This window comes from Salarias fasciatus, chromosome 20 (assembly GCF_902148845.1).
Source record: "Salarias fasciatus chromosome 20, fSalaFa1.1, whole genome shotgun sequence".
NCBI classification, from domain to species: Eukaryota; Metazoa; Chordata; class Actinopteri; order Blenniiformes; family Blenniidae; genus Salarias; species Salarias fasciatus.
This window is the reverse complement of record NC_043764.1, coordinates 33,503,111-33,522,601: the sequence shown is the minus strand read 5'-3', so window position 1 is coordinate 33,522,601 and position 19,491 is coordinate 33,503,111. Positions and strand designations below refer to the sequence as shown.

The window sequence follows — 19,491 nt, the reverse complement described above, 5'->3', positions numbered from 1 at the left end:
CCTGCTTTTAAAACGGCCTCATGGTGCCGTCAGGAGTGCATGTTGATGGAGGTAAAAAGAACTCACATCGGTCTGATTTCACAACTACAGTCAACATTCACAGAGGAGAGTAAGGTTGTGACGTTGATCTGAATTCTCAGGCCAGAAATCACACTTCACTTCATTTCTTCGCTGCAGTGAAAGGTGGCTCCTCGTGGATGTCACAATGAGTTCCACTCAGTATTTGGCTCTTATAGAACCTGAGGATTGTCCTGACCTCTGACCTTTTAGGAGCCCCCTGAGCCCTGACTTGGAACAGTTTTTGACTGGTGTTATCTCGACAGATCCCGGGCCTCATCCTACACCGTCATGCAGGACAGAAGCCTCACATGAAGCCAAAACCTCTCTGTTTCCAGGGAAACGAGCTGTCCCGTTTCCTCCCTGCTGATCGCCACCTTTTCTGAGCATATGTGTGAAACTCTGCCGTCCTCAGTACGACGGAGGATGTGGGAGCGGCTCATAGCTCCCAGCATGGTGACCAAAGGCCCGTAGCAGAGTTCTGGACTGAAGAGAAACGGTGTGAAGCGGTTTACTTCAGACTGACGACAACACTCACAAAACCTGACAGTGTTTTATTAGTGAAAGCGACAGTGGCCTGGTGTCGGGCAAAGCTCCTGGGAGTGGAAATGAAGTTCAGTGGAGAGAAAACAGCGTCTGGAGACTGCGTGGCATCTAGAAGGGTCCGGGAGAGGCGGGGGGCGGGGCTGCAGAGGGGGGGTACGGCGCCAGCCACTTCACCGGACAGTCCCTGTGAACACACCACGGTGGGGGGACAGCTGAGAGTCCGTCCTCCAGTACGAGGACTGCCACACTGCTGTAACTGTACTCAACTACAAGTAGAGGTAAAAGCAGAGCAGACTGGTCTCCTGCAAAACCGCTCCGGAGTGGTTCAGGGCCTGGGACCGACCGGAGACCTGTCCCAGTGGACCGCGCCCAGGGCCAGGCCCCCACCACCCTGAGGAGTTGGGCCCTGGGTCCTGGGTCCTGGGTCCTGGGGGCCCTGGGTCCTGGGTCCTGGGGGCCCTGGGTCCTGGTGCCTTTGGGCCCTGGGTCCTGGGTCCTGGGGGCCCTGGGCTCTGGGTCCTGGGGGCCCTGGGTCCTGGGTCCTGGGGGCCCTGGGTCCTGGTGCCTGGGGGCCCTGGGCCCTGAGTCCTGAGCCCTGGGGGCCCTGGGTTCTGGGTCATGGGCCCTGAGTCCTGGGTCCTGGGGGTCCTGGTGCCTTTGGGCCCTGGTGCCTGGGGGCCCTGAGTCCTGGGTCCTGAGGGTCCTGGGCCCTGGGTCCTGGGGGTCCTGGGCCCTGGGTCCTGGGGGCCCTGGGTCCTGGGTCCTGGGGGGGGTGTCCCCTTCCATGAGGGTGAGGGTGGGCCTGACTAGGGGGCCGGGCGGCTCGGGTCTGGGTTGGTGCGCTCCGGAGTCTGGTCCGGGCTCTGAGATCGCTGCCGGCTGTCTGGACCGTGAGGGTCTCTTTGGCCAGCTTCTGGTCTTCTCAGAGGTCAGAGGTCACGATCAGGCTGATCTTTAATCCTCCTCATGTTCTGCCTGTGGACTCGGTTCCTTGTTGTCTTGGGGGCTGTTGGACTAATGGCTGCATCAGGCCTCTCTTGATGCTCTGCTTTGTAATTTGACACCAGGATCCTCAGCTTCACTACCAGCTGTGTTCTGCAGCTCCAGTCTGGAGGACGTTCTCTGTTCAGGGTCTGCAGTGTGGGTTCTAACTGAAGGACGGCGGAACCTCTCTCTCTCTTCTCTACACTCTGTTTCCTTCTCTCTCCATCTCTTCCTGTCTCTTCCTGTCTCTCCGTCTCTTCCTGTCTCTCTGTCTCATCCTGTCTCTCTGTCTCTTCCTGTCTCTCCGTCTCTTCCTGTCTCTCTGTCTCTTCCTGTCTCTCCGTCTCTTCCTGTCTCTCCGTCTCTTCCTGTCTCTCTGTCTCTTCCTGTGTCTCTCTCATCCTGTCTCTCTGTCTCTTCCTGTCTCTCTGTCTCTTCCTGTCTCTCCGTCTCTTCCTGTCTCTCTGTCTCTTCCTGTCTCTCTGTCTCTTCCTGTCTCTCTGTCTCTCTGTCTCTTCCTGTCTCTCTGTCTCTCTGTCTCTTCCTGTCTCTCTGTCTCTCTGTCTCTTCCTGTCTCTCTGTCTCTTCCTGTCTCTTCCTGTCTCTCTGTCTCCCTGTCTGTTTGTCTCTCTGTCTCTCCTGTCTCTCTGTCTGTCCTGTCTCCCTGTCTCTCTGTCTCTCTGTCTCTCTGTCTCTCCTGTCTCCCTGTCTCTCTGTCTCTCCTGTCTCCCTGTCTCTCTGTCTCTCTGTCTCTCTGTCTCTCCTGTCTCTCTGTCTCTGTGTCTCTCCTGTCTCTCTGTCTCTTCCTGTCTCTCTGTCTCTCTGTCTCTTCCTGTCTCTCTGTCTCTTCCTGTCTCTTCCTGTCTCTCTGTCTCCCTGTCTGTCTGTCTCTCTGTCTGTCCTGTCTCTCTGTCTCCCTGTCTCCCTGTCTCTCCTGTCTCTCCTGTCTCTCTGTCTGTCCTGTCTCTCTGTCTCCCTGTCTCTGTGTCTCTCCTGTCTCCCTGTCTCTCTGTCTCTTCCTGTCTCTCCGTCTCTTCCTGTCTCTCTGTCTCTTCCTGTCTCTCTGTCTCATCCTGTCTCTCCGTCTCTTCCTGTCTCTCTGTCTCTTCCTGTGTCTCTCTCATCCTGTCTCTCTGTCTCTTCCTGTCTCTCTGTCTCTTCCTGTCTCTCTGTCTCTCTGTCTCTTCCTGTCTCTCTGTCTCTTCCTGTCTCTCTGTCTCTTCCTGTCTCTCTGTCTCTCTGTCTCTTCCTGTCTCTCTGTCTCTTCCTGTCTCTCTGTCTCTTCCTGTCTCTCTGTCTCCCTGTCTGTCTGTCTCTCTGTCTCTCTGTCTCTCTGTCTCCCTGTCTGTCTGTCTCCCTGTCTCCCTGTCTCTCCTGTCTCTCCTGTCTCTCTGTCTGTCCTGTCTCTCTGTCTCCCTGTCTCTGTGTCTCTCCTGTCTCCCTGTCTCTCTGTCTCTCCTGTCTCTCTGTCTCTCCTGTCTCTCTGTCTGTCCTGTCTCTCTGTCTCCCTGTCTCTGTGTCTCTCCTGTCTCTCTGTCTCTCCTGTCTCTCTGTCTCTCCTGTCTCTCTGTCTCTCCTGTCTCTCTGTCTGTCCTGTCTCTCTGTCTCCCTGTCTCTGTGTCTCTCCTGTCTCCCTGTCTCTCCTGTCTCTCTGTCTCTCTGTCTCTCCTGTCTCCCTGTCTCTCTGTCTCTCCTGTCTCTCTGTCTGTCCTGTCTCTCCTGTCTCCCTGTCTCCCTGTCTCTCTGTCTCTCTGTCTCTCCTGTCTCTCTGTCTCTCCTGTCTCTCTGTCTCTCCTGTCTCTCTGTCTGTCCTGTCTCTCTGTCTCCCTGTCTCTGTGTCTCTCCTGTCTCCCTGTCTCTCTGTCTCTCCTGTCTCTCTGTCTCTCCTGTCTCTCTGTCTGTCCTGTCTCTCCTGTCTCCCTGTCTCTCTGTCTCTCCTGTCTCTCTGTCTGTCCTGTCTCTCCTGTCTCCCTGTCTCTGTGTCTCTCCTGTCTCTCCTGTCTCCCTGTCTCTCTGTCTCTCCTGTCTCTCTGTCTGTCCTGTCTCTCCTGTCTCCCTGTCTCTCTGTCTCTCCTGTCTCCCTGTCTCTCTGTCTCTCCTGTCTCTCTGTCTCTGTGTCTCTCCTGTCTCTCCTGTCTCCCTGTCTCTGTGTCTCTCCTGTCCCTCTGTCAGTCCAGCACCATCATATATCAGAACTCAACACATATAAAGACAGTGAAACCGTGGGGGTTCAGCAGGAGCTTTGTAGCGATGAGCTCCAGCAGGAAGAGAGATGCAGGCGGTCTGCGGAGCGCGAGGTGACGCTGGACACACGGAGAGTGAGACGAGACACCCCGTCCTCCAGGACGGACAGGAGTACCTGTGGTACTTCTGACTCTTCCTCTTCTGGTACTCTCTCTCATCCACCGTCCACACGGCGCCCTTCCCCCCCTCCACTCGCACAAAACACTTGTGGAGGCTGAGGTTGTGCCGCACTGCATTCTGGGTAGAGATAAAGACATGGGGTGACGATGTGCGGTGAGTGTGGTGAGTGTGGTGTGTGTGGTGTGTGTGGTGTGTGTGGTGTGTGTGGTGAGTGTGGTGTGTGTGTGGTGTGTTTGGTGTGTGTGGTGTGTGTGGTGTGTGTGGTGAGTGTGGTGTGTGTGGTGTGTGTGGTGTGTGTGGTGTGTGTGTGGTGTGTGTGGTGTGTGTGGTGTGTGTGGTGTGTGTGGTGTGTGTGGTGTGTGTGGTGAGTGTGGTGTGTGTGGTGTGTGTGGTGTGTGTGGTGTGTGTGGTGTGTGTGGTGTGTGTGGTGTGTGTGGTGTGTGTGGTGTGTGGTGTGTGTGTGGTGTGTTTGGTGTGTGTGGTGAGTGTGGTGTGTGTGGTGTGTGTGTGGTGTGTGTGGTGTGTGTGGTGTGTGTGTAGTGTGTGTGTGGTGAGTGTGGTGAGTATGGTGTGTGTGGTGTGTGTGGTGTGTGTGGTGTGTGTGTAGTGTGTGTGTGGTGAGTATGGTGTGTGTGGTGTGTGTGGTGTGTGTGTGGTGAGTGTGGTGAGTATGGTGTGTGTGGTGTGTGTGGTGTGTGTGGTGTGTGTGTAGTGTGTGTGTGGTGAGTATGGTGTGTGTGGTGTGTGTGGTGTGTGTGGTGTGTGTGTGTGGTGTGTGTAGTGTGTGTGGTGTGTGTGTGGTGTGTGTGGTGTGTGTGGTGTGTGTAGTGTGTGTGGTGTGTGTGTGTGGTGTGTGTGTGGTGTGTGTGGTGTGTGTGGTGTGTGTAGTGTGTGTGGTGTGTGTGTGTGGTGTGTGTAGTGTGTGTGGTGTGTGTGTGGTGTGTGTAGTGTGTGTGGTGTGTGTGTGGTGTGTGTGGTGTGTGTGGTGTGTGTGCGGTGAGTGTGGTGAGTGTGGTGTGTGTGGTGTGTGTGGTGTGTGTGGTGTGTGTGGTGTGTGTGGTGTGTGTGTGTGGTGTGTGTAGTGTGTGTGGTGTGTGTGTGGTGTGTGTAGTGTGTGTGGTGTGTGTGTGGTGTGTGTGGTGTGTGTGGTGTGTGTGTGGTGTGTGTGGTGTGTGTGGTGTGTGTGGTGTGTGTGTAGTGTGTGTGTGGTGAGTATGGTGTGTGTGGTGTGTGTGGTGTGTGTGGTGTGTGTGTGTGGTGTGTGTAGTGTGTGTGGTGTGTGTGTGGTGTGTGTGGTGTGTGTGGTGTGTGTAGTGTGTGTGGTGTGTGTGGTGTGTGTGTGGTGTGTGTGTGGTGTGTGTGGTGTGTGTGGTGTGTGTGGTGTGTGTGGTGTGTGTGTGGTGTGTGTGGTGTGTGTGTGGTGTGTGTGGTGTGTGTGGTGTGTGTGTGGTGTGTGTGTGGTGTGTGTGGTGTGTGTGGTGTGTGTGGTGTGTGTGGTGTGTGTGGTGTGTGTGTGGTGGCTGAGAGGAGTCCAGACCTTCCAGGTTGCCGTGTTGTGTCTGAAATAGAAGAACTTGGAGGAGAACCAGCTGTAGATCTGACTCAGAGAGCACTGCTGGGCTGGAGACTCCAGGATGGACTAGACACACACACACACACACACACACACACACACACACACACACACACACACACACACACACACACTAAGCTGTCTCGCTGCGCTGCTGGTATCATCAGTGTGTTTGAAGTCTGAAGGGAGCTCCGGTCCTGATGGAGGCTCAGGCTGACGAACAGCAGCCGCTCCGCCTGGCGCTCCTGATGCAGCGGCTGAGCTGGGCAGCGAACCGCTGGGAGGACTCACCCATCGGATCAGGTGAGCGTAGGTGTACGGCGGTCTGATGTTGTGGTATTTGTAACAGTCGGTGCTGGAGACCACATCTGGAGACAGTGGGAGCAGAGCATCAGTCCCGGCGAGAATCTGCCCCGAACTCTTTCAGAACGACACATTCTGTACAGACGAGCAATCCGTGAACACATTATCAACTCCTCAAACAGCTGCTCAGAAACGCTACTGTCTGCTGAAACTGAGATTTCAGCGCCACACTGCAAAGCGGCGTCTGCATCCATCATGACGTTCTCCAGCGGTTAACACGTTCCTGACAGTCACACTTCCCTTTAGATCAATAAACTGTTCCGTCGTTTCACCGACAGCCTTTTCTTTAAATATTTATTTGATGTATATTCAAACATATCAGGACATTCCAGGTGGTCTGAACGCTGGCCGCCGCTCCAGGGACGGCTGGAACATCTGGCTGTTCCTGAGAGAGAGAGTCTGACATCTGGACTGATGAGGAGCAGCTCCTCCAGGGAACAGTTGATGATGATGGGTGAGCAACAGGAAGTCTCTGAGCCTGGTTCTGCAGGAAGTCTCCTCTCGGTCTGGTTCTGCAGGAAGTCTCCTGGGCCTGGTTCTGCAGGTCCCTGGCCTCTGGTTCTTCCTGTTCTGACTGATGGGTTGTTCCTCCAGTGTACTCCAGTCACAGGGACAGGCTACAGTGGAGCGCTGTACCTGGTAGAACCGGAGCAGAACCTGCAGCCCTGCAGCCTCCATGGAGCAGGTCTGCCAGCTGTGTGGAGGCCCAGCGATGGTCTGCGTCTGCGTCTGCGTCTGCGTCTGCGGCGACCGCCGGCGGCTGCAGAGGAAGACAGGGAGCGTGAAGGACGCGGGGCCAGTGGTTCTGTCTGCGGCTCATTCCTCTGATGTCTCCTGCCAACATCTGGAGAGACAGACGCTGGGGGGGGGGGGGGGGGGGGGGGGGGGGGGGGGGTGTACCGTGTGGGGGTTCCAGTGTTCAGAGAGGGGGGGGCGTACCGTGTGGGGGTTCCAGTGTTCAGAGAGGTGCTGCTGCATCGCCACAAGCTTCTGCTTCTCCTGAATCAGCTGGAAAAGAAGAGAAGTTTAGCAGAAGCTCGTGAGAGCCCTGGTGCTCTGTGCTGAGGATCAGCTGTGTTCGGGTCCTCATCACTGCAGGAAGTGAAGCATCTGACAACAAGTTCCAGTCCAGGAAACAGACCTGACTCTCCATGCAGCGAACAATGTCCTGCTGGACCCTCCACTGAGCAAGGCTCCGGTCGCCGTGGCCGTGGTCAGCATGGAGGTGTCTGCAGGGACAGAGGGAGGAACAGGGAGCTAGAACCCAGACCCACACCGAGCAGTCAGCAGGTTCTCAGACGACCCGGCTCACGGCAGGCCTCCATGTGGGGAAGAAACTGAATTCACAGCAGGGGCAGCATAAAATGTGAAGTGACCTGTGTGGATCTGTTTCATTTGTAAATTCAATCAAAATGAGCCCATCAATTAAACCCACCAATGTACTGAAACATTTAATGGGAGTGTCAATGCAAAAGGTAATTCCAGCTGAAAGCAGAGTTCTGGGCAGTACGAGTCCCCGGACAGGAACCAGCAGGTCCGTCTGATCTCTGTGTGAGTGAAGTGATGAGACCGGGTTCTGCCAGACCCGTCAGGAGTGTTAGGACTCTCCTCTGTCACCATCTGATCCCAGCAGACGAAGCAGGAGTCACGGCCTCTCAACACTCTGTGGAATACGTTCTGCTCAGCAGAGGTTTACTCACCGCAAGAAGCTGGAGAAATCTTCAGAGAACACTTCACAGCCGGGCCAGCGGCAGACGCCGTTCACAAAGAGAGGGCTGGTCCCCCGAGGACAGCTGCAGGACGCACAGAGAGTCAGGAGGACGGGGACAACACCCCCGTCCATACAGCAAGGACCAGGACAGAGGACCGGCCCCAGCCGCTTCACCGGAAACATCCAGGATGCCTGAGGAGCCCCGAGGGGCCCCGAGGGGCCCTGAGGGGACGCGTCACTACAGAGAACTCCAGAAGCCCCAGAACCCCCAGAACCTCCAGACCCAGAGCCGGTTCCATGGGAGCCAGAGGGCCTGGTGTCACTGACTTCACCTCTGACCTGCAGATTTCAGTGAACCCAGTTTCTGCACAAACACTGGAGGAGAGAGAGAAGCTGGTGAACGCCACAGACAGGGAGTGTGTTGGTTCTGAAATGTCTGCAGATTTGCAGGCATTTCTGCCTCATGTTCCATTTCTCTTGCAAAAATATTTTTAACATTTTCACATAATGACCATACAGAACCACTCAGACACGACACAGAAACAGCAGGGTGTGGGCATGTGAAGTAAAATATGAAAATAAATAAATGAAGTGGGCAGAATGACCATCCTGCTGCCATTTCATCTGCTGCAGCATCACGGCAGTATCCGGCTGGAAACCACGACAGAACATCCAAACAAAGCCAGGCCACAAGGCGCTCTCTGAACACTGAGCATTCCCAGAGTCCCAGAAAGTCCTGGAGACGGGCTCAGCTGCTCGGGATCCACAGAACACAGAGGAGGACGGTGTGGCCCGCCACGCTTCCAGTCAGCTTCCAGACCTCACAGAAAACACCGGGTTGGAGCGACACATGCCATGTGGTCAAGGTCAGCACGGTCTTCTGCGTCCAGCAGCAGAAGTCAGGCCATCGTAGTGAGATCGGCCTGTAGGAGGCGCAGCTATCAGGACATTGTCCTCTCATGTGAGAAACGCCTCCTCCCTCAGGCACTGAGGCAGGATCCCATTTTCAAGTGAAGAGTTTCTACGAGGAAATAAATAAACACCTCCTAACATTCATATCCCGAAGCATGTGGGCCGGGGCCTGAGCAGACGCAGAGACGCCACAGCAAACCCAGCTTCTCCAGCATTTCATGATCATTTATGATCACTGTAGCTTCAAGAGTCTCTCATCTGGAAAAACTGGTGCATAAGTGTCAGCGCACTGTTAGGCTGTTCAGAACTTAACAGACCAGAACAGAATGATGTAAAGTACTGATTAATGGTTCAGAACTGAACGGTCGGAACATTATTAGAATCAGTGATTAAAACTACATTTTCAGAGTCTGACCTGTTGTCAAGGTGGGTAAGATGTCGTCCAGGTTTATCCCAAAGCCACATAATGTCCGTCTAGCTGCTCTAACTTTACTTATTGCAGCTTTCATTTGATGGCTAAAGTTCATCTCCTCTACATCTTGGTAGAAGCTACGTTCAGTGATGGCATCTCTTCCAGTTTTGGGCTCAGCCGTTTCACTGCTCCGTCGCCTTCTCTTCGCTGCCGCAAAGAATCATGGGATAGGAGGGCCGGCGATCGGGCTGTTTGCTGCTACTGTCACGGAACGGGAGTATTCCACATTTGCACTTGCATGTTTTTTTATTTGTATTGCACTTTTTAGATTGCCGTGTGTGCTTTTGTTTGTGGTGCTTTTAATTTGAAATGGAACGGTGCGTACTTTACTTCCTGTTATGAATGACCTGACCCCCGCAGCTGAGGCTAATTATGGCTAAATGAACTGGGGGCGGACGCCAAGGTGAGGGTGCATTAATATTGGTGGCAGAGGGAGCAGGAGGAGGGTCCAGCACGGCAGGAGGAGAAGGCAGCCACCTCGGTGCAGCCGGAGCTGAAGAGGCGGGACCTGGGACGACGGCGCGGTGCGACGGCGGGCTACGGCCGTGGAGCAGTAGTGGGACCAGAGTGCGAGGCTCATCACGGCAGGCGGGCAGAGTTTCTCTGCCCCTGCGTGTAAGTACCGCAACGTGGACAGGACGGCATCGACGCAATGTACACCGCTGCCATTGGGGGGTCTCAAGAAGGTACACCACCTACACCTAGCTGGAGAGAGGCTCTGAGAAAAGAGATAATGAATGACGTTAAAGACCAAATGAAAGGCTTCACCCAGGAAATAATAAAAGAAATCAAACCGCTGTTGCAATACTCTGGACTAGAACACTCCTCCATGCAGTACCGACGCAGAACTAGACAAAGATTCCAAAATGACGCCAATGAGTGGACTAGAGATGGAAAGCCTATATGTAGGCAGTGTAGACAGGCCGGTCATGTGGCAAGGTTCTGTCAGAACGCCAGTGCCACCAGCAATACACCTTTAAACTAATACCCCTGCTGCTGAGGCCCAAGCAGTAGGGACGGCCTCTGAGGCTAACCCCCAGGGGCCCACCACCCAGTTTGTGGGAAAGTGCCCAACCATTGAAGTCTGTGTTGGTGGAACCAGGATGACTGGGCTGTTAGACACAGGGTCACAGGTAACGCTAATCCAACAGAAAGTAATGGAGCAACATTTTTCTCAGGTTGAGAAAGGCACAGCCCCCTTGGTGTTAACACTTAAAGCCGCCAATAGCCTCAGTATACCCTACTGTGGTTATGCCATAATGGACTTTGAAGTAGAGGGTGTAAAAATCCCGGGGAAAGGTGTTATCATTGTCAGGGATGATTGCTCCACCCACCCACTGCTCATTGGGATGAATGTGATTGGTACATGTTGGGATCCTGTTTTTAAACAGGGAAAGCCAGCTCTCTCCCCTCAGAAATGGAAGCCATGGCGGGAAGTGTTTGCTGTGTGCCAGAGGACCATCGTAACCACACCAGAAGATGGGTTCTTGGGCTTTGTCCACCCTGCGAGTTGACAACAGGTTCAGGTACCACCAAGCACTGAGATGATTGTGTGGGGCCGCACTTGCATGGGGCCAAGCAGCCCTGACTTCCCAGCGGTATTGGAGGCTATGCCTGGAACAGAAGCATGGGGAGTAGCAAGGACCTTATCGGTTGTGCGAAGTGGGAGGGTCTGCAACCCCCATGTATATCCAGTCACCATAGATCGCTACCAGAAGCTGAGCCAGTTGTACCGCGTGGAAGACGTGGATGTCCAGGGATCCCAAGACCTGAGCTTGACTTTGGGCCCGGATGGTGTAGTGGAGGTGGGAATGGTGGACACCCAGAGCCCCCACCACAAAGAGCACACTGAAGAAGTGAGCAAGCCCGCTGACTGTCATCATTTAACACCACAGCAGCAGCTGGAGCTCAGAGCTCTGCTACAGCGGTGGGAGAAGGTCTTTGTTGGGGATGAAGAGGATTTTGGACGCACCGACTTGGTGCAACATCGCATTTACACTGGGGATGCTCCTCCCATCAAAGAAAGGTATCGACCCTTGCCCCCATCTATGTACAAAGAGATAAAGACCCTGCTTGCAGATATGCCGGACAAAGGTGTTGTCCGTGAGAGCTGCAGTCCTTGGGCCGCACAAATTGTCCTCGTCAGGAAGAAGGATGGCAGCTAGAGATTCTGGGTGGACTACAGGAAACTTAATTCGGTCACACACAAAGATGCATTCCCACTTCCACGGATCAAAGAGACACTGACTAGTCTAACCAGAGCAGAATGGTTTTCCACATTAGACCTTGCTAGTGGGTTCTGGCAAGTTGAGATGGACCCTAGAGACCGTGAAAAGACAGCTTTCACCACGCCTGTTGGACTGTTTGAGTTTGAGCGGATGCCTTTTGGGCTCTGCAATGCACCTGCTACTTTCCAGTGGTTGATGCAGCAGTGTTTGAGCGGTCAAATAACTGAGTCTCTCTTGGTGTACCTTGATGATGTGATCATTTATTCACCTGACTTCTCCTCCCACTTACAGCATCTGGAGGAGGTGTTCCAAAGATTTTGGCAACATGGACTTAAGCTCAGGAAGGATAAGTGCAAACTGTTTCAACACGAGGTGAAGTTCCTGGGCCATGTGGTTGACAAGGCTGGGGTAAGACCAGACCCAGACAAAATCTGTGCCATGTTAGATTGGCCTGCACCTGCCACTGTACATGAGGTCCGAGCCTTCCTTGGCTTAGCAGGTTATTATAGACGATTTGTACCGAACTTTGCTAAAATTGCCCGGCCACTAAATAGCCTGTTGAGCGGCGTGCCCATTAAGAAAAACTCACCGATTCGGATCCAGTGGTCCCCAGAATGTCAGGCTGCTTTCAAACGATTAAAGTCGGCCTTGACCCAGCCACCTGTCTTGGCCTATGCAGACTTCACTAAACCTTTTGTTGTTTACACAGATGACAGCAACCAAGGCCTTGGTGCTATTTTGGCACAAGTGCAGGACAACCAGGAGTGTGTAATCGCATACGCCAGTCGGAGTTTACACCCAACAGAGAGAAATGATGCAAACTACAGCTCATTTAAATTGGAACTCCTAGCGTTGAAGTGGGCCGTGACGGAAAAATTTAAGGACTATCTCATGGGAGCAAAGGTTATTGTCTACACTGACAATAATCCTGTTGCCCATTTACAAACAGCTCATCTGGGTGCTGTTGAGCAGCGCTGGGTTGCTCAACTTGCCTCTTTCGACTACCAAGTGAAATGAACAAAATGTTAATGCTGTTGCCCTCTCCAGGTTTCCTGCCAGCTCCTCCACTGATACAGGCTGCGAAGTTGCTCAGCTGACGGTGACTTCTGAGGTGAGCCCAGCTACTCAAGAAGTCAGGTTATGCCTGGATGAGGATTGGAAGACCCTTCAAGATGTGGATCTCGATGTCAAAGCAGTAGCAAGGTATGTGGCTGAAAAGTCGAGGCCTGATGGTCCTACAAGACAGGCTTTACCTTTGAAGTCGCAAAAGCTTCTACAACAGTGGGAGAAGCTGCACCTTGTGGATGGGGTCTTGTGTCGGAGGGTCAAAGACCCCAAAACTTTCGAGATGTGTGTGCAGGTGGTGTGCCCAGTTGTCAAGCGACAGGAGGTCTGGAGGAAGTATCATGAGGCAGCCGCCCATGCAGGAACTGAAAGGACCTCTCCAGGATATGGCAGTTTTTTTACTGGCCTGGGATGAACATGGAGATGCGTCAGTTCGAAAAAGGGTGTGTCGCTTGCAGTTTGCAGAACAGGACCCAGCCTAGGGCCCCACTGCATCCCTTCATCGCCAGCTACCCATTAGAGGTAATAGGCATGGATTACTTGACCTTGGGCAGAGCAACAGATAGGTGTCAGAATATATTGGCTTTGACAGATCATTTCACCCGTTAGGCTTGGGCAGTTCCCACAAAGGATCAGACTGCAGAGACTACTGTCCATGCCATGTGGTCCCATGTGATTCAGGTTTTTGGTTGCCCTGCGAGATTTCACTCAGACCAAGGGGCGAACTTTGAGTCATCTGTTGTCCAACAGCTATGTCAGCTCTATGGCATTAGCAAGAGCAGGACCACTCCATACCATCCTGCTGGTAATGGTTGCGTAGAAAGGATGAATCAGACTTTGCTCAATATGCTGCGCTCTCTTGAGGCGGAAAAGCAGCATAAGTGGCCTGAGTACCTCCCTGAACTCTTAGCAGCCTACAACAATACTGTCCATAGTTCTACTGGCTATACACCCTCGTTTTTAATGTTTGGCTGGCACTTGAGGCAACCGGTTGATGTCAGTCTGGGTGTGAACCAACAACCACAGACTTATGACCTACAAGGCTGGGTTAGAGACCACCGCCAAAAACTCTCCTTCACCTATAAGTTGGCCAGACAGAACATTGACAAGGTGGCAGGTCACAATAAGCAAACTTATGACCGGCAAGCTAAGGCCATGCCACTGGCCCCAGGCGAACGAGTGTGGGTGAGAGACAGGAATCGTAAGGGTCAGGGTAAGCTTCACCCGGGTTGGGACCCAGAGCCCCATGTAGTGCTGGAACAAGTTGGCGATACCAGGGTTGTCTACAAGATCAGGCCTGAAAAGGGGGGCAATGAGAAGACTGTGCACAGGAATTCACTGAAACTGTGTTGGATCCCCACACAAGGACCTGGAAAAGACTACACAGAGCCAGACCCCATACTATTGTTCTTTTTATGATCCACCTGTTGAGCCACCAGAACATCCCGTAAACCTGCCTGAGTTACCACAGAGCCCTCGATGTTCCGTCCGAGTGAACTTTGGACAGCCTCCAACCCGGTTCCGGCCGGATGAAGACTGAGGTGACAGGGACTGCCACCCTTAAAGCAGGGGGGGGATGTCACAGAACGGGAGCCCCGGACAGCGACCCGGACAGTGACCCGGACGGCGGCGGAGCCCCGGACAGCGACCCGGACAGCGACCCGGACGGCGGCGGAGCCCCGGACGGCGGCGGAGCCCCTGACAGCGACCCGGACGGCGGCGGAGCCCCTGACGGCGGCGGAGCCCCGGACAGCGACCCCGGACGGCGGTGGAGCCCCTGACGGCGGCGGAGCCCCGGACGGCGGCGGAGCTGTGCTGCGGTTGAGTTGAGCCAGCTGACACGGCAGGCCAGCGGCGGACCTCTCCTCGGTTTTTACTAGCGGACCTTTTAGTATTTTATTTCTATTTTATTCCTGGCATCATTTTAAGTCTTGTGCTGCTTTGTTTTATTTTAATTGATTTATTTGATTTATTGTAATAAATCTTTTAACCTGCCATTCATTTCAGCCTGTTGGTTTTACACTGCTTGCCTTGTTTTTAGAGCCTTTTTGGTATTTTAGTGAGTTCCCAGTCTCTATGAAACTGGGTGGCGTTGTCATTCGAGTTTTATTCTTCACCTTGCCACACTACTATCAGAAAACAGCCTGGAGTGTTTCCAGCACGATCTGGTCCTCTGGACTGGAGGACTGTGGAGGAGACAGACCAGAGGACTGGGGAGGTTTACGGGCTGCCATGGGCCCACTCAGTCCTGCGGGGACGTGTCCTGGGGGGGTTGGACATTGAGGAGCACTTGAGGTTTATTCATGACTTTCTGCATTGTGCAGCGTTTTCTTTCTTTGTTTTTTTTTCTTTTAATTATTTTTTTTATAAATACAAGTGAACAAAATATGTTGTCAGAGGCAAGTGATCAAAAAGGAAAAAAGTGTATACAATAAAATATACATAATATGTAACGTATATTCTCACTCAGTTTTCTCAGCGCAGAACGATGCAGCATGGAGACATTTATGCACAGTCATACACATGGGGCGTTTTCTGCTAAGGCTATTAGGAGGAGCGCTGAGTGGCGAGGGGCTGGTTTTCTGTTGGGGGGTTTCTTGGTAAAATAAATGTCAGGTTTGGACTCACTTTATGTCTCTGGTCTGTTTGTTAATCACCTGCTGGTAGCTGTTTAGCCGCCGTGACTCGCTCTGGAAAAGACAGGCGAGTCGCTGCAGACTGACCGTCTGGAAAGAGACAGAAGTGGAGAAGCTGTCGGCGTGTTAGAGGGAACTTTCTACCACGACTATTTATTTATTTATCAGGGACAATGCATATTGATCAACACTTCTTTTTCAGCAGTAGTGTAAATATGCCAGAGTTAGACATGGAGTGATTCACATCTGTACGATGAGGTAGCTGCTCTCAGGAAGCCTAGAATAAATGTTCTGGCCGTCTGCAGAGCAGAGAGCATTCAGAGGAAACTGAACAGTTGGTCAACGACCTTGTCTAAGGAGTGACTCAGATGAAGAGTGTAGATGTGTGTGTGCTGAAAGCTCGGCAGCACGCTGACGTCCTTTATGCAGTCGGCTGTTCGTACGGGTCCTCCTGTTTCTGTAAATCGCTGGATTGCTTAGTCGCTGTAATTACATTGTAGTCAGCTCGCCGGTAATCGCACTCAATTACTCTATTGTTTACATTTCCCGGCCTGCCCCGCCCATCATGCACTGCGTGTCGGTCACATGGTCTCCCAACTCCATTGCCTTGTCCCCAGACCCACCTCAGCTCCTCAGAGAAAGATTCTATCAGTGCTGCGAAGGCCTCGGGGAGGTCTGGGAGCCTCCGTTCCTGCAAGTGTTCCTGTAACAATTACATAGAGGCCCTGGCTGTTTCTAACACAATCCGGGGTCCTGAATGGCTCTTGTAAACAAAATGGAAACACCCCCACTGAAGTAATAAGCTGGCACAACCAGGACCTGCCCCACCCAACTGCTGCAGTCCAGCATTGTCCTTAGCAATGTCCTATTTACCAGAGGACTACTGCTGCCACAGCACACCACCAGCAGGGCCAGACCACCCGGCCTCCAGGTCTGAACCGGCTCGCCTGCCCCGTGAGTGGAGAACTATCCAACGCTTCACAACGACAGGAAGAGCCGACATCTTCCCTTTCAAAAATGGTAATATTGGGACAGGGTTTTGAAGGCCACCAATGTTACAAGAGTTTGGTATTATTTAAATGTAAATATATAAATTGTAAATATAATAATATTGTAAATTTAAGGAATACTGAAAAGAATATACATTCATTGTAATTACAAATTGTCTGATGTGTGAGTTTGTATGCAAGGTTTGTAAGTATTTTTTTTGTTTGTTTTTTTTTCTTTCCTTTTCTTCTCTTTTTTTCCTTTTCTTCTAATGGATGTGGGATTCAGTTTGTGCGATTCTTAAATGTGAAGGGGTAGATTTAATAAGTTCTTCGAACTTCTCCCTGCTCCTTTTTGAGCACAGTTCAAATATTACTGTACTACTACAACTATAAATGGACAATTGATGATATTATTGTTGCTCAAATAAAGAGATTGATTGATTGATTGATTGAAATTAGACATGGCTGGAAGACATTATTGGCCATGAAGGCAGGATAAAAAGTTTGTTCCTCCTCTCCTCATCTTCTATATGCATCCCCTGACCCGTATGACCAGATATATCAGACACGTACATTTCAAGGGGTAGAAAGACGCCTGACTGATCCTCAACTAAAACTTCAAACATTTAGTGTCTTGAGAAAACCATAAAAATCACACTGAACAAATGAACAACAGAAAAAAACAAAACAAATTAAGGGTCTTTCCCAAAAAACCAGGGACCTTTCAAACTCAGCAAGAACGAACTGATGGCCCAGGATAACTAATAGTTCAGTTCAGTTCAGTTTATTCATTTGTCCCTTGAAGGCGATCTGGTGTGCAGCAGCTTCACATCCAGACACAACAACATGACAACATGAGCAGTACAGCCAGCTCCACTACAACAAGGCAGACCAGCAGGTGGACCCATCAAACCAAGCTGTGGTCCCGGTCCAGGAGAAGGACGGCAAAGGACCGACCGGGTCAGCCAGTACAGCAGCTGCTTCACCCAGCGCACGGTTAACATTACAAAGGTAAAAGAGAAGGAGCCGCTCCTGGGGGAGAACAGACTACTGCTCAGTGAATACGCAGCAGCTGCCTGGTAAAAACATGGGTAACATACCAACCAGTGAGTAGATGACATGGGTAAAGGTGACGGTGCGATTACCTCCTCTTCTCCTCAGCATTTAACGTGCAGATGGACAGAGGCACAAAAGAAACGTTCTATCTGTTTTTAGTGGCTGGAGGGGCAGTAAGGCGGAGGCCAGAGGGAGGAAGCTCGTTCTCCTGGTGCAGAGGCTGAGTCTCATCTCTACGGTGGACTCTGCTCTCTGAAGCAGCTGAGCGTTATAAACTTCCTCCAGGCCGCTGAACTTCACCACAGCTACTTTGGAGGCAATGTGCACAATTATATGCCAATTAGTAAGTAAGTAAGTAAGTAAAAGTTTATTTATATAGCACATTTACAAGCGGCATAGCCGTGCCAAAGTGCTTCACACAAGTGCAGAGAATAAAACCTTATACACTGTAAACCCGAATCAGTTTCCAGAACTCAAAAAAATTGAGGCAAATGATTCCCTCAATTTTTTTGAGTTGGATTTACTTAAAAGTCAAAATTTCTCTTAACTTAAAAGGGTTATTGACTTGTACTTGTACTGTTTGATAACAGCTAACTCAAACAAAACATTCAGCTCAACTCAAAGACTTGCAGTTAGTAGGACTTACATTTTTTGCGTTAAGGTAACTCAATTCTTGTCAGTTATTTTGACTTCAAGTTTTAAGTTCTCCAAAAACTGGATTAAATTCACAGAACTCAGAAAAATAAGTACAAAACCAAATCATTACAAATCATTACTAACTCAAAATTTATTTGTTTGTGTTATCAATGTTTTAAGTACACAGATCACGATCACATCAAATACACTGCGTTTGTTTCCTAAAAAACATGCCTCTCCAAAAATGGAGTGTAACTAACTTCAGTCATTTCTGCCACTTCTTCCCTTTTGGGGTTGCAGGCAGCTGGAGCCGATCCCAGGTGCTGTGGGCGAAGGCGGGGTCACCAGCTGACATTTACAGACACACAACCATTCACTCACACCTCGGAGCAATTTAGGGTGACCAGTTAACCTGACATGCCTGTTTTTGGATTGTGAGGAGGAAGTCGGAGTACCCAGAGAGAACCCCCACACACACACACACAGGGAGAACATGCAAACTCCACACAGAAAGGCCCCGAATTCCAGGCGGTATTTGAACCCAGGAACCTTCTTGCTGGAAGACAAGAGCGCTAACCACTACGCTACCATGCGGCCACAGTCTAAATCAACTTAACTAACTTAACATTCCAAATTCCTTGTTCAGCCTTCTAAATGTGTCTGGCCACTTCAATTATCAGAAACAATAATAAAGATTAAATAATGACAAAATTAGAATCTTTCATTACAGTTAAAGAAAAGGTGTGTGCTTTTAGCATCTATTCCTGAGTAAGGCAGCAGAGCAGCAGTTCAGTTCAGCAGCAGTTTTTTTTGTTTTGGTTTGTTTTTTTTACCCTCTGTCGTGGTAGTCAGTGCACGGAATAAAAAATTCTGGATTGCCTTCAACACATAAGTAATTGATCATAGAAATCAGTTGTAATCACAGCCTATAAAACAGTAACTGATTGGATAATGAAAATAAAAAAATAATAAAATTAATGCTCTTTCCCTTTCACTATCATCTATGCATATGACACTTTTTCGTAACTGATTTGGAATGTTAAATTACTTATATGACAAAGACAATGTTTTTTCTTTAATTATCCGTATTTGAAACAATATAAATAACAGGATTTTATAGCATGTAATTAAATTACTTTTTTTAAGTTGACCGTAAGCGATGTTTTTGAGTTATGCGTGCTTATATATAAGTATAGTTCAATTAACTCTAAGGTTATCAGTTAGAGACACTCAAAAGCAAGAACATGTTATACCAACTTAATATAATTAAGTCAGAACAACTTTTTCTAAAACTTTGAGTATACTCTACTTAATCTATCTAATTATTTTGGATATTCGGGTTTACAGTGTACCACCTTCCTTTGGGACTGACGTAAGAGAAAAACTTCATATTCTCGTTACGTGCCGCCGAGCCACTCGTTCCAAATGTCCGCAGTGTTCAGAAGTGGCTGCGGTGTCCAGAACAACAACCTCCTTCCACTGCTGCAGAGGAGGAATCCCCGTCCAGCCCCAGCTGCCTCCGGGGTGGAGGTGTGACGCCCTGTACCTCTGTGGCCACACGGGGGCGCTCAGGGCGTTTGGTTTCTCCGTCCTGTGCAGGTGGCGGTGCTGCGGTGCTAATCTCTGGATCAGGTTGAGCCGCTGCTGGGAACGGAAGCCACTTTCCCTGGTGAAGAGCTGCTGAAGCCGACCTGAGACCCCCTCCAGCGCTGGATCCTGCACCTCCTACCTATCCTGACCCCTCGTTCAAGCAGCCGCCGAAGGAGCAGTCGCTGTGAGAAGAGAATCCTGGATCCTGTGGCGGTGCTGTGGAGGCGGCGCCCGGCTGGCCGCCGTCTCTGAACACGTGGAGTCTGGCAGCGGCGGCCCGGGGCTCCTGTTGGTCCAGAGTGCGGTGGG

The 19,491-nt window shown here is 51.1% G+C and overlaps 1 protein-coding gene across 1 annotated transcript in view; it reads right to left on the bottom strand.

Moving 5' to 3' along the window:
• Positions 1–653: 653 nt before the first annotated feature.
• LOC115408569 (forkhead box protein P1-like) overlaps positions 654–19,491 on the bottom strand; it is a 36,501-nt gene continuing 17,663 nt past the window's right edge. Inside the window, exons 5-12 of the mRNA XM_030119402.1 lie at positions 7,588–7,680; positions 7,029–7,116; positions 6,827–6,895; positions 6,524–6,647; positions 5,816–5,892; positions 5,489–5,590; positions 3,947–4,068; positions 654–787 (exon numbers count right to left, since the gene is read on the bottom strand). Coding sequence (XP_029975262.1) covers positions 712–787; positions 3,947–4,068; positions 5,489–5,590; positions 5,816–5,892; positions 6,524–6,647; positions 6,827–6,895; positions 7,029–7,116; positions 7,588–7,680 — 751 coding nt within the window. The 3' untranslated portion in view covers positions 654–711. The remainder of the gene's footprint in view (positions 788–3,946; positions 4,069–5,488; positions 5,591–5,815; positions 5,893–6,523; positions 6,648–6,826; positions 6,896–7,028; positions 7,117–7,587; positions 7,681–19,491) is intronic.